Source organism: Chaetodon trifascialis, chromosome 23 (assembly GCF_039877785.1).
Source record: "Chaetodon trifascialis isolate fChaTrf1 chromosome 23, fChaTrf1.hap1, whole genome shotgun sequence".
NCBI lineage: Eukaryota > Metazoa > Chordata > Actinopteri > Chaetodontiformes > Chaetodontidae > Chaetodon > Chaetodon trifascialis.
The window spans coordinates 1,194,979-1,207,500 of record NC_092078.1 but is presented as its reverse complement, the minus strand read 5'-3'; the positions used below and the strand labels follow the sequence as shown (position 1 = coordinate 1,207,500).

The 12,522-nt window shown below is 45.0% G+C and overlaps 2 protein-coding genes across 3 annotated transcripts; both read right to left on the bottom strand.

Moving 5' to 3' along the window:
- Nucleotides 1-1,761: 1,761 nt before the first annotated feature.
- On the bottom strand, nt 1,762-8,043 carry fga (fibrinogen alpha chain). 2 transcript variants are annotated; one of them, XM_070993853.1, is made up of 9 exons: nt 7,855-8,043; nt 7,571-7,746; nt 6,934-7,038; nt 6,519-6,702; nt 5,927-6,072; nt 5,117-5,215; nt 4,392-4,556; nt 3,423-4,062; nt 1,762-2,834 (listed from the first exon to the last, which is right to left on the bottom strand). In XM_070993853.1, exons 2-9 carry the CDS (start codon nt 7,625-7,627, stop codon nt 2,125-2,127), a joined length of 2,106 nt encoding a protein of 701 aa, XP_070849954.1. In that variant the 5' UTR covers nt 7,628-7,746; nt 7,855-8,043; the 3' UTR covers nt 1,762-2,124. The 2 variants fall into 2 exon arrangements, with proteins under 2 accessions (XP_070849954.1, XP_070849953.1); XM_070993852.1 differs by having other exon boundaries at nt 7,571-8,043.
- Nucleotides 8,044-8,620: 577 nt separating this feature from the next.
- Nucleotides 8,621-12,304, bottom strand: LOC139351218 (zinc finger protein 431-like). The gene is made up of 4 exons (XM_070993012.1): nt 12,246-12,304; nt 11,976-12,137; nt 10,968-11,447; nt 8,621-10,605 (listed from the first exon to the last, which is right to left on the bottom strand). The coding sequence occupies exons 2-4, from the start codon at nt 12,088-12,090 to the stop codon at nt 9,320-9,322; spliced, it is 1,881 nt and encodes a 626-aa protein (XP_070849113.1). The 5' UTR covers nt 12,091-12,137; nt 12,246-12,304; the 3' UTR covers nt 8,621-9,319.
- Nucleotides 12,305-12,522: the final 218 nt, after the last annotated feature.

Sequence of the window (12,522 nt, the reverse complement as noted above, 5' to 3'; positions counted from 1 at the left end):
TACACACACACACACACACATACATACATACATACATACACTCACACACACACACACACACACACACACACATATATATATATATACACACACACACACACACACACATATATATATATACACATAGCAATCTATGAGGGAAACTTGATGAGCATCATGAATTCATGTCTGTAGCTCCACCTTCAAGGGTCATAACGAACTGAATTTTTTAAAGAGTGTAAAGTTCTGCACAGGGGGTTTCATCTCTCAGTGGAATATGAAGTGCAGCCGTGTGTCTTTGCATGTTTCACGTTTCTTACCCAGTCATCATCTGAACACAGAGCGCCGTCTGCTTTCGCTCGACAGTGTTGCTTCCTGTTCACCTGGCTGTGACTGGGGGGCCGTCGGCCATCTTGATTCTGCTGCTTCAGCCTTTCACACACTGCAGACAAAACAAACAAAAGCAAACAGGTCTGAGATCAGTTCACACAGGATTGACAGGATTGAGATGTGTCCATTTTGTCCTGCTCAGTTTACGTAGACGCAGCTTTAAAAACACTGAACTTTGATCCAACATGAGTGTACACTTAATGTTCTGGACTAAAAATTCACCAACCTCTTCACCTCCAGCTGCTGTTAATGGTTTATTCTCTCGACAATAAGATGACTCTTTCTTCTGCTTATGATTTTTGTCTAATTTTAATGCTCTCTATTACACATATCAAAGTTCAGTGTCAGATTTGCATCACATCCTCAAAACAGTCGACCAGACAACAAACTAATACTGCAAACATTTGGACTACAGTCAGATTCTACAATCACATAGCAGTGTGGTCAGTTTCACCGCTTGCTTCTAAATGTAGTGTCTCACCTACACAGGTACACATGTAGTAAAACACTGGAGCTGAAAGTATTACATCAAACATATTCTCACGATTTTCTTTTTATTTCAATTAATGGCAATTTCAGGCACTTTAAACGCAAACTGATGAGGTGAAACACATTAAGCCACCTAAAAAGAGATCATATATAAGTAAAAAAAATTGGTAAATATGTAAAAATGATGAAGGTGCACATTTGCTGATATCATAATGTTAAGTTGACCTATAGCATAAGGATGTGAATGGTTAATTTTCTCAGCTTTTGCGTGTTTGAAGCTTCATTTTCAGGCAAATTCTGTGACAATGACATATTTAAAAGTTGTATTCATGAACATTTATTTAAATGGCACTGTTTTAGAACAGATGCCACAAAGTGCTTCAGGCTAAACTTTGTTCAATTAAATATTTGACAAGCAACATCTCCATAAAACACTGATCTCAAACAAGAGAAAACCAGCACTGGGGCGCAGTGCTACGTGCTTACGTGCTTCGTTCCATCTGCATTCAAAGCAACAGCAGGACTTTCTGTTGATCTGGTGAATAAAGTTGAATTTAAAACGCTAAAATATAAAACATATTTGCACTAGAAGAAGTCAGGCTACACACTCGATTTGAATTTAGATCACTTTATAGAGATGTTTTCATGTTTTCCTGTTAATCAGGGACAAAAAGCCACATGACTTATTCTTTTCAATGTGTTTTCAAACACTTGTTTTATAGGCTCTGGAAACGTTTCCAGTATCTTTTATATTTCAGTTTTTTTTTTTTACTTTGTAACAATATGGGTTTTTTTTTCCCCATTGGCACTTTTAAAGAAATAATTTGTCTTTTATTGAAAAAAACATGATCTTTTGAGTGATCTGTTCTTCAGACTGAAATAACAGCACAAACCACAGCAGCTGAAGTGAACATTGAATCTTTATTGATTGAGCAGAGTTCAGTCATTGAGCAACAGAGAGAACACTGTGGAAACATCCCGAGGTCAGATCATCCTAAAAAACAGGCCGATGACATTTACACAAGTGCTGACGGAAGAAGAAGAATCAACACGAACAGCCTTGAGTCTGTTTGACATGATTCTGAAATCTCAAAATGATTAACGAACAGATCGACAGCCACCTTTGATTTTTGGCCTCAAATATTTATCTGCAGCTTCTGTTTTCACGTCTTTCTTTTTTGTGCCTGTTGTGGCCTGAATCTCTTGAGGGTTCAGTAAATAAATGAGTATAAAAGTGTGTATTTAAAGTTATTTGATGGTTTTGTCTTAAAAAGCAGCCGGTCGGATAAACATCCTCACAGTTTTTAGGCTGTAATTGGCCGTTTTATACGTCACCCACACGACTCCATTTTCAATCTCATATGGCGTGTTTTTCTCGGGGTCATATGTGCCTTTATAATAAATCCCATTCAAGTTAGCTGACTGGCAGTTGTTGTACCACCACCCACCCCCGTACATCTCTGCACAGTTCTCCTCCCACTTGTCGTTGTCTTTGTCAAACGTGCTGAATTTCATCCCATTGTGGGACAGGTAAGACGCCATACTAGAGTGTGGCATCACCAGAGCATCCCCTGCATCCCCGGTGTACCCTGACACATGCAGCAGGTACTCCTCCTCCTCTGAGCCAACCCTGATGGTGTACTCAGCTGTGGCTATGCCCCCTTCCCAGTCCTCCAGCTCCACCTTTAGCATGCTCTCACCCTGATTAGTCAGCAGGTGGAGGTTTTGGTTGCCTAGCCAAAATTCCCCCTTGCCCTTCTCGTCAACCGAACCGAACCCATTGCGATATTCTGCCCAGGAGCGGTTGAAGCTGAGCGCGCCACTCTCTCTTTGCTGGACTAACAACCACCCACCCATTAGCCCCTCTTGCTGGCAGTAAACCTCAACTACCTGTGTGGAGTCCTTGCCGCCAGGTTTGATCTTAAACAGGCCATTTGTTTCCCCTTTCAGGTGGTTCTGGTGGGCTTCGACACAATCTGCGAACAGAAAGGGGCACACCGCAGACCGCGAGTTAGCTTGGACCGGCTGTGGCTCAGCTAGCTGAAATTTACTGCAGGGATAAAAGTGTTAATGGTCGGTCTGCATCTGGGAAATGAGCACGATTTTATGGTACGAAAAAAACAGGGCCGGAACTAGCATAGAGAACACTGAGGTCATGTCTTCTGGGATATTTCTGGGAGGGTTTTTTTTTTTTGGTGGGTGGGGTTCTATTTGGGGAATTGGACACATTAAATTTTAACTTTATTATATTAAGTTTTTGTGAGGGAAATCGTACAAAACACTTTGAAAAAACAAGAAAACAGAAGAACTTTGTCACAACTTCAGCTGCTAGCTACTTTCCATCTGTAGTCCAGACACGCAACCCTGAGAAATCAACAATCAAATACATTGTAATGTGAAAATCTTTAAACTCTAGTAAGAAACAGTTACAATTACTGTGTTCACTTTCGCTGTTTTGGTACATAAGGCTAGCTAGCAAGCTAGCTGATGCTACAGCACGCTGCCTAGCTGAATGCGCCGTTCTGGCCCTTGCAGATTTTACTCCACGTCTGATGTTTTGGTACCTTTTCCCATATAATCGGCCTGCCGCTCGACACGCGTGCTCTTCACAGTCCGAGCGTGGAAATCGGGAAGGTCATCCTCTGCATTGTCCGTCATGAACATGCCGAGGTCGTCCCCGTGGTCAATGCCAAATGGATTCCCAAATCCGGTTTTGGTGTCTCCTAAGAGGCTACCCTTGGCACCACCGACGTGGATGGAGGAGCTGGAGGAGGAGGAAGATGATGTATGGGTGAGGGTAGGGAAGAGGGAGCTCATCCCTCCCTTGGTGAGGTCTGTCATGGCATGGCACTCGGGGCCTCCCCCCATCACCTCCTCCACCCTTTCCACTGGCCCGTCCTTCGTGTGGACGACGGTCCTCCTGAGGGTCTTGGTGCAGCCGACGCTCTTGGTGGACACGTGGCTTGTACTAGGCTGGCCGAGGGCTTCAAACCCTCCACCCAGACCAAACAAATCGCCACCGCCATGTCCTCCGAGCTCAGTGATGGATTTAGATGACGAAGAGGAGGAGGTACCAGTGGAGGAAGCTGAGAAGGACGATGATGAGGATGTAGATGGAGAGTAGGAAGTACCTGGGACCTTGGAGATGGTTGCTGGGGATGTGCTGGAGCCTTCCTCCTCTAGGATCAACTGGACCGTGGCCACCTGAGAGAGAAAAAGAAGAAAACTTTACCATGACAGTGATCAGCTTTAGAAATTATTTCAGAAATTATTTCTTGTGTAAATCATGGGCAGGACTGGCGGGAACCAGCGAGTGTCAGACTTTAAGTGGATAAGGGCTATGATGAGAGCTACATGTTAGCATATGAAATGCTCTTTAAGGTGATTAAGTGATTGCATCCATGCAAGCTGAAAAAATTCAAGCCAAATCAAACTTTAAGACAAATCCGTACAACTCGACTTCCCAGATGTACAGAGATTAGAGGACAAAGAGGTCAAACCACAGCGGTCGAACCAAAATAACACGTCCTCACCTCAGGGAACATGTCTTCTTTCTGCTGTCCTGCCACTTTGCTGTCGACGTCCTTGGACTTGTAGATGCTGTCCACAACGACGTCCTGCAGAGGCCTGCTCTTCATCACGAACAGCGTACCCACAGACTCAATGTTCTGAGCAGAGTGGGAGTCCAGCTGGCTGATCTGGGAAACACAGAAAGCAGCTTCTAAGCAAACAAAATAATGCAAAACCTGATTTTGGGACCTGCACCATCTAAGTTAAGAGACAGTGAAGCGTCCACAGAAACCAGTGAAGATTCATCATGATGTTTCTTTTTATGTGGAATTTTTATAAATGGCTGATGAACCAAAATAGATGAAAATAAGCTGATAAAATGTGCAACAAGTCGATTTAAGATTACACAACAAGCTTTATCACATCTCTACATTTATGTTTCTCAGGTTTGTGCAGAAAATGTCGTCACCTAAAGAAAATGTATTATTTTAATTTCGAAGTAACAGTGAAATGTCATCATTATTTCCTTAATGTGACGTCTTTCCTGTTGAAAGGAGACGCTGAAGGATCCGTCTTAAGTGTAAACCTGCGGGATACGTGATGTGAGATCACACAAAATGCTGAACTATTCCTTTAAATACTTTGATTGTATATAATTGGACTGAAACATTTTCAGTCCATTTGGCAAATCTGAAGGTAACATCCATTCATTCCTTCAGTGGTCCTGGTTGTGGGGTTAGGTCCTCACCTGTTTGTCCAGCGTCACGTAGCTCTCCTGGTCCAGCTGGTACTCGGCAAAGCCTTCGCAGGATCCTTTGCAGGAACGGAGCTTAATATCGATATCCACCTGACAGAGGAGACAAAGAGCTGGAAATAAGCTTCCTGATTGATTAATTGCAGTACCGACATATTTAGTGAAAATGGACCTGAGAGTGAAAGCTAGCTGGTGAGAGGGCCAAGGCTAATTTTAGCTGAAGCAAACGCTAACTTTACATATATTATATTTTGATGGGTGATGTCTCTGAACTTCAGTTTTATCCAGTTGCAGTTATTCCACATAACTAAATGAGGCAGCTGCTAAATCGAACAATTACAGAGGGGAAAAAAAGGGCTAAACACCTGCTAAAGCTAACCAGCTTAGCAGATCTCACCTGCAACCCAAGCTAATCTAAGCTTTTGATCCAATGATCATATGCTGAGGTTAAGATACCATTACGGTGTTAATTAATTAATTGGTTGACACTGAATGTCTTTAAATGATGGTCTGTAAATAACAGGCCGGAAATTGTTGTGCTTATTATTACTGTCCTCAGGCGGAGAGCAGCAGCTGTATTTATTAGGTAATGTAGCTTCATGACTGATGTTCTGGGGTAAAATAACAAGAATAAAAGAATAAAATGAAGGTATTCTAATATTTTTTATACCTTAAGCAGTTTGCATGCTAACCTGAAACCTTCTCCGTTTCTGTGACATACAGTACAGCTGCAGGCTTCACTCTGCCTTCAGTATAAATAAATAAATGCCAACATGTGCTGTTGTCCCTCTCGTGCCTCCGTACCTCCAGCCTCTGCATCTCCACGACCTGGTCTTTGACTCGATCCTTCAGGGCGGCCAGGATCCTCAGCTGTCTGTCGATCTTGATCTTCATGTCCGTGATTCTCTGACGAAGACTCTGGGCCAAGTCGTAGAAGCTGTTGTCGTTACCTGTCGGAAGAAGAGAGGACGCATTTAGACGAACTGATGGACTGACTAATATTTAGCAAACTTTGACACTTGGGCCAGTATTTCTTATGACATTCTACGTCACTTTTATGTCTCAGAAAGTCTGAGGAAGGGAGGAAGTGAGAAACACTGAATGTCAACATTTGTTTGTTTACAGAAAACTCCACAGAGCACCTTCAAGCTGCTGGTCAACAAGATAAGATAAGATAAGATAAGATAAGATAAGATAAGATAAGATAAGATAAGATAAGATAAGATAAGATAAGATTCTACACAACATGAAAGAAAAAACACACTTTCATAAGAAGCCTCTCTGGTTTCTGATTTGCTCCTGTTGGTTCGCTAGCACAAGCACATTCCCACAGCAGGAATTATCCCTTTCTCACACACACACACACACACACACACACACACACACACACACTAACCAGAATCGATGGTGAGTTTTTCCTTCAGGTAGTCGTAGGTCTGTTTGGACGCCTGGTCGGCAGTGCGGTGCTTGACCTTGTTCTGGTCCAGGAGGCTGCGGATTTTCTCGATCCTCTTCAGCACAGTGTGGTCGAATTTATCCATCAGACCTTGGATCCTGCAGCCCGACGGGCATTTAGAGCCCTGATGGAGGCCAGGGGAGACGGAAAGGGAAAGAGATGTTTAAACTCACTGACTTTAACTCTCAATGTCTCACAGAGACATTTTGAGCCAGCGAACATGTGTTTACATCAAACATCTGCATCTTAACGTGCAGCTCAAAAGAAAAAAACGCCAAAGTTTGAATTGTAGTTTGTATTTTTGGCTGCAGAAGAAAAAATCTGAGGATGAACGAAAGCGGGAAGCAGGCTGTACCCAATCATCGGTGGTGCAGAAAGGCCACTCCTTCTGGGTGGCACATTTTTCGGATCTGGTGCCATGTTCCACTGGACGAGCTCCTCTGGGGTCGACCACCGTGGCCTGGAGACAGACATGACAATACACACATTAAACCATTAACCACACAACGACTGGAAGTTTACCCTCAAGACGATGACTGCAGGTTGCCAGAACGTGTATGTTGCCTGAGAGGTAAAACCATTTCCAAAAAGTACGAGCTTCATACTGTTAGCACATGCTAATAACTGAGGAGGACTCCCATGAGTCCATGAACATGCTTTAGCGTAGCTTAGCAGGGATTTTGGTAAATCAACCTGAGACTCTGAAAGTACAGGGCGTTACTTGCTCGAGTAACATAACGTCCCGTATTTACAGTAAATTCAACATTATTTATGTATATAAATAGCACTTAAACAGTATTATGCAGAATATGTATATTGATAAAGTTCACTCAAGTTTTCCTCTTTTTGCGGGTGGCTGAATCTGTTTACTTCTGTTGAAAAGATTAAATGAAGTAAACCAAAGTAGATGAAATGATAAAACATAAGTCATAAAAAGAATACGCTATAAAAAATATTTTAAAAGCGTCTCTGTGACCTGACGTGAGACTCACCACAGCTGAAGCCACACAAACCAAACTGAGGCAGACGAGTGAAGAGAGTCGAGCCATCGTCGCTGCTGTCGTTCTTCCTCTGTGAAGACTTGTTGCTGAATGCTGCTCGAACGCCGCCGTCGATCATTTGAAGCCTCCAGGTTCAGTTTGACAAATGCGTGACTCACCAGAAACGCCTGTCAGGTCAGATCACAGTTGAGTGACCTCGGCCGGTCGATGTGGAGGCGGTTTGTCGAACTGTGTGTCTTCGCTGTGAGCGGGAACACACACTCAGCAGGACTTACCGGCATCTGGTCCAGTTTGTTTTCTCAAAGCAAACAGTGACAAACAGCAGCGACAGCAACAACTGTGAGCCAGAGGTCAGTCAAGCGATGACGAATCAGCGAGACGAGACGAAAACGAACACAAACATTACATTTGTCGTCTTTCTGGTCCCTTTCTTTCACATTTCACCTGTTTTCTTTTCGATGGCATCTTGGCTGCAGCTTTTCCATCAAATTAAAACGCTGTAGGACAAATATGAAGACAGAGCGCAGTTAGCTTAGCATCTTTACGCTGGGACGTCTAGCCTGGCTCTGTCCACCATACAAAATGTGCCACCTCACAAAAACAGAAGCATAGAAATTACTAAAGCTAAATGTTAAAGCTTAAATTAAGTCGGTGTCAGAGAAGGAAACGGTTCAACGCTTCAGGAAATGCTCTGGCTCACATCTTTGCTGAGTTAGTTGAGAAGATTGAAGTTGATCTCATGTTTGTCCGTCAAATATGAAGCTAGGGCCAGCAGCTGGTTAGCTTAGCACAAAGACTAAAAACAGAGGGAAACAGCTAGCTTTAATCTGTGCAAAATGAAGTGTAAAAATGACTTGTGGTTTTATGGGTGTTATGTGTTGGACTGCTAGCTAACGTTCTGCTGGCTTCAGTTTCATGTTAAACTCCGATATTTGAAGTGTATTTCCCAAAATGTAAGTCCAGAATTTGCAAAATGAAGTTGTTTTTGTGTAGTTTTTGGGTACACATCTCTACAACACATTCAAACAAAAGTGTGACAAATGGTGTCATTTGAAATGTGGATTATTATTGCATAATTAACCGGAATAGAAACATCAGTAACAACAAACAGAAAACACACAGAAGAAGAAACAGACCGAACCGTCTGACTGATGTGTCATTGTATCAGTAAGCAGGCGGCGCTGCTGCAGTCTGCAGCTCATCACATGTAAACCGTGGACAACCCTCAGACAGGAAAGATGTCCAAAGTCCAGAAATCCTCACGGTCAGTATGGTGACCTGGAAATGACTCACAGGGACGTTTGTGTTGCGTGAGACAATAAGAATACTTAATACCATGACCGTTGTTAAAAGGTTGTAAATAAATTAAAAGGTTAATTGGGAATAAGCAGCACTGAGACGTCTTACTGTCTCATTTTGGGGTGTTTAGTTGTTTACTTTACGACTGCAGGAACCTGCAAAATGACCGAATCTGTCCAAACTGTCAGATGCGAGGACAGAAAAGGCCTCGCTGTAATTTTAAAAACCTAAGACAATACACAAACACACACACACATTCACACTGAGCGTGGGGGGGTGGGACTGATTTAACAAACCTATTCTCATTCACACACACATGACGCAACGTACTGTTCACTGTCCACCCCGAGGACACTTTGACATGAGGGCAGAAGGAGCTGGAGACAAAACGGACACCAACTCGAGCTCTCCTGAGTGCTTCCACAAAACGGGTCCAAAATGTCAGATACAAAGTCTTGCATCAGTCTTGTCGTGCGTCAGTCGGTGGTTCACGAGGTGCTGCAGGAGCCTGAAGCCCCTCTGACAGTGTTCACACTGAAAGGGCTTCTCGCCCGTGTGGATGCGCATGTGTTTGGTGAGGTTACTCTTGTGGTTGAATTGCTTCCCGCACTCTTTACAGCAGTAGGGTTTCTCCCCCGTGTGGATCAGCTGGTGTGTCTTCAGGTTCGACATCTGAGAGAAGCGCTTGCCGCACTGGGAGCAACCGTGCGGTTTCTCCGCCATCTCACCGCACTCATGACCGCTCAGCTCCGCCAGCTCCGTGAAGTCCTGCCCACACAGGAAGCAATGTGGCGGTTTCTCCTCATGAGTGGACTGGTGCGTTTTCAGACCCGACGGATGTGCGTAGCCTTTCCCACACTTGTCGCACCTGTATGGTTTCTCCCCGGTGTGGCCGCGCTCATGGATGACGAGGTGCTGCAGGAGCCGGAAGTCCTTGCCGCACTGTGAGCAGTGGTGCGGTTTCTCTCCAGTGTGGATCCTCTGGTGCTTCTTCAGGTTGTTCCTGATGCTGAAGGCTTTAGAGCACAGGTCGCACTTGAAGGGTTTCTCTCCGGAGTGGGTGTACTGGTGAACCGTCAGTGACATGTGGGTTCTAAACTGCTTCGGACAAAACTTGCACAGGTACGGTTTCTCGCCCGTGTGGACTCGTTCGTGCTGCTTCAGTTTCGCCTGGTACTTGAAGCTTTTCCGACAGTAAGTGCAGCTGTGTGGTTTCTCATCAGAGTGACTGAGCATGTGTATTTTCAGGTCTCCCCTCCTGGCGCAAGTCTTGCCACACTGTTCACATTTAAACGGTTTCTCCCCTGTATGGATCACCTGATGCTCCTTCAGAGTGCCCTCTCGTCCGAACTGCTTCCCACACACCTTGCAGCTGTAAGATTTCTCACCCGTGTGGGTGAGGAGGTGCTGACGGAGGGTGTGCGACATGTAGAAACTCTTACTGCACTGCTTGCATGCGTGACGTCTCTCTCGCGGAGCCTCCTCACACTTTTCTTTTCCGCTGTTCTTTGCGTGGATGTGCACATGCAGTCTTAAGTGTCCCTTAGTCGCGGATGGCGCGCTGCATTCGTCACTTGAATAAGTCTGTTCTGAGTCCGGCTGGCTCGGCAGACCTCTCATCATGCTGCAGTGATGCCGCTGGTGTCTGATGACATTGCTCCTCCTTGCGAAGGATTTCCCACAATGCTCACACTCGTAATGTCGGACGCCTTCCTGCTGCTTCTTCTCTGCATCGTTTTTGTCCGTCAAGGACACGGAGGAAGGGGTGGCAGACAAAAAGAGAACAGAGAAATACACAAATACCATTATTCACATTTAAAATTTATAGCGTGAGTCCAAGAACCCTTGATAACACTGAGCTGTACCACTTTTCTCGTGATGGCCTGCGATGTTGATCTGTGAGAGTTAATTGACTCTCTTTGGGTTTTGGACTGTGTCTGCTCCTGATAACATGAAAAAAGTCCTCACAGAAAGATATCTGACATCTCTCCCTGCACGCAGTTCAAAAGACTAAAATAAATCTGACTGTTTTCTTATAGTAGAAGAGATTAAAGTCAGCGCTCGTTTTCAGTTTTACAGAAACATTTACCTCCTCGCTCAGACTCCACATCATGCTGCTTCGGTGTGGTGATGTTCTCTGAGGGCCCGTTCTGTGATTTTACGTCTGCTTCCTCCCGGCGTTCCTCTGAATTACTGAGCGTGGCTGCTTTAGGGGACTCTGATGGCCTGTTGTCCTGCTTGGGACACGCCATCCTGTCCTCCTCGATCACTAACTGTGTCCTACTGGCCGCCGTGTGACTCGGCTGCAGTTCTTCGCCCACAGTTTCCTCATGGTTGGGGTCTTTGTCGTCACACTCCGGCGCTCCTGTTCCTTTTCTGTTTGTGTCACACCAGTCGGGCTTCTGGTCCAGTTCTGTGTCCGCATGCTGTGGACTCTCATAGACGTCCAGCTGCTCCTCATCCTCCTTCAACTCCACCTTGATGCTAATGTGATCCTGCTCTGCTGCCAGATCGACCGTCTGCCCGTCCACCAAGAAGACAGACGGCTCCTTCAGATCCAGGACCAAGTCTGAAGATGAGATTCATAAAGGACAATTCATACACTGAGGAGGCCTCAAAGAGCTTCACCTGCAAACCACTGTGTTAAATGATACAGTATGTGGCCAAAAGTCTGTGGACACTCGAGTATTACAGCAATAAGCAACAGTTGAACAAGCAACAAACAGTAACGTGCTTCTACAATCATCTGGTCCAAGTCCGTCCACCAGATCCTGGATCCTGGGGACGCAGGACTCCTGTTAACCCCTTGAATCGATCATGACACTGAAGAGGACACAGCCCAGAGTAACATTCAACCATATGCTGAACCATCCTCCTACACAACGAGGGCTTCAGCTGCAGAAAGTCGACGCATGAAAAGCTAAAGGAAAAGAGGATTTCTCCCTCATTTCACTGTCGCTACAGCTGGAACTGCACTTTTTGTCACTTCCGGGTCGGCTTCATCTTTCAGGCCCGGATGCTGCCGCTCGGTGAAAACCTGTCCGACCCTGCCCCTACAGGACCTGAACTCGATTTGCTGTTCTCATTAGCTGCTCACCTTCTGGCTCCAGTTTTACAGCTGGTCTCTGGTCTGCCGGTGTTTTCAAACAGTCCACCAGGTGGACCGACAGCTGCTTGAAGCCCAGCAGAGCCAGACTGCTGGCGGACGCCATGTTGGGCTCTGCGGTCAGTCACGGGACCAATGAGAGCGAAGCTGCTGCTGCAGACATAAAAAACATAAACAGAAATTTATTAATCCCTCTTTCGGCTTTTAGCTGTAAGTGAAAAGAAAACTTTAAAATCTCGCCGGAAGACGAACAAAACGTACGACAGAGAATCAGTTCATGTGTCTCAGGAAGGCGACCGTGCTTGTTTGCTTCCGGGTTTAGCTGAAAGGCGGGTTTGTCAACCAATGGGACATCAGAGAGTGAAAAGGAGGCGGGCTGTTTCAGAAATTTGGTGCCAATCGCTGACGTCGCTTGGAGCAGGAAAACAGCGCCTCCGTTAGGACAAAAATAACGAAACGCGTTTTGCCCTTAATTCCCTAAAGTTCGTTTTACAGCCTGTTCGTCAAATACCTTAAAATATATGTTATTTTTTTGATT

Excerpts from the sequence above, each read along its gene's own strand:
- fga (XM_070993852.1), bottom strand. The coding sequence starts at position 7,627 with ATGGCTCGACTCTCTTCACTCGTCTGCCTCAGTTTGGTTTGTGTGGCT. Across the intron at positions 6,073-6,518 it reads AAAACTCACCATCGATTCTG|GTAACGACAACAGCTTCTAC; the intron begins GTTAGTGTGTGT and ends TTCTTCCGACAG. Across the intron at positions 4,557-5,116 it reads ACGTGACGCTGGACAAACAG|ATCAGCCAGCTGGACTCCCA; the intron begins GTGAGGACCTAA and ends TGTGTTTCCCAG.
- LOC139351218 (XM_070993012.1), bottom strand. The coding sequence starts at position 12,090 with ATGGCGTCCGCCAGCAGTCTGGCTCTGCTGGGCTTCAAGCAGCTGTCG. Across the intron at positions 11,448-11,975 it reads TGTAAAACTGGAGCCAGAAG|ACTTGGTCCTGGATCTGAAG; the intron begins GTGAGCAGCTAA and ends TCTCATCTTCAG. Across the intron at positions 10,606-10,967 it reads TGTGGAGTCTGAGCGAGGAG|AGAAGAAGCAGCAGGAAGGC; the intron begins GTAAATGTTTCT and ends AAAACGATGCAG.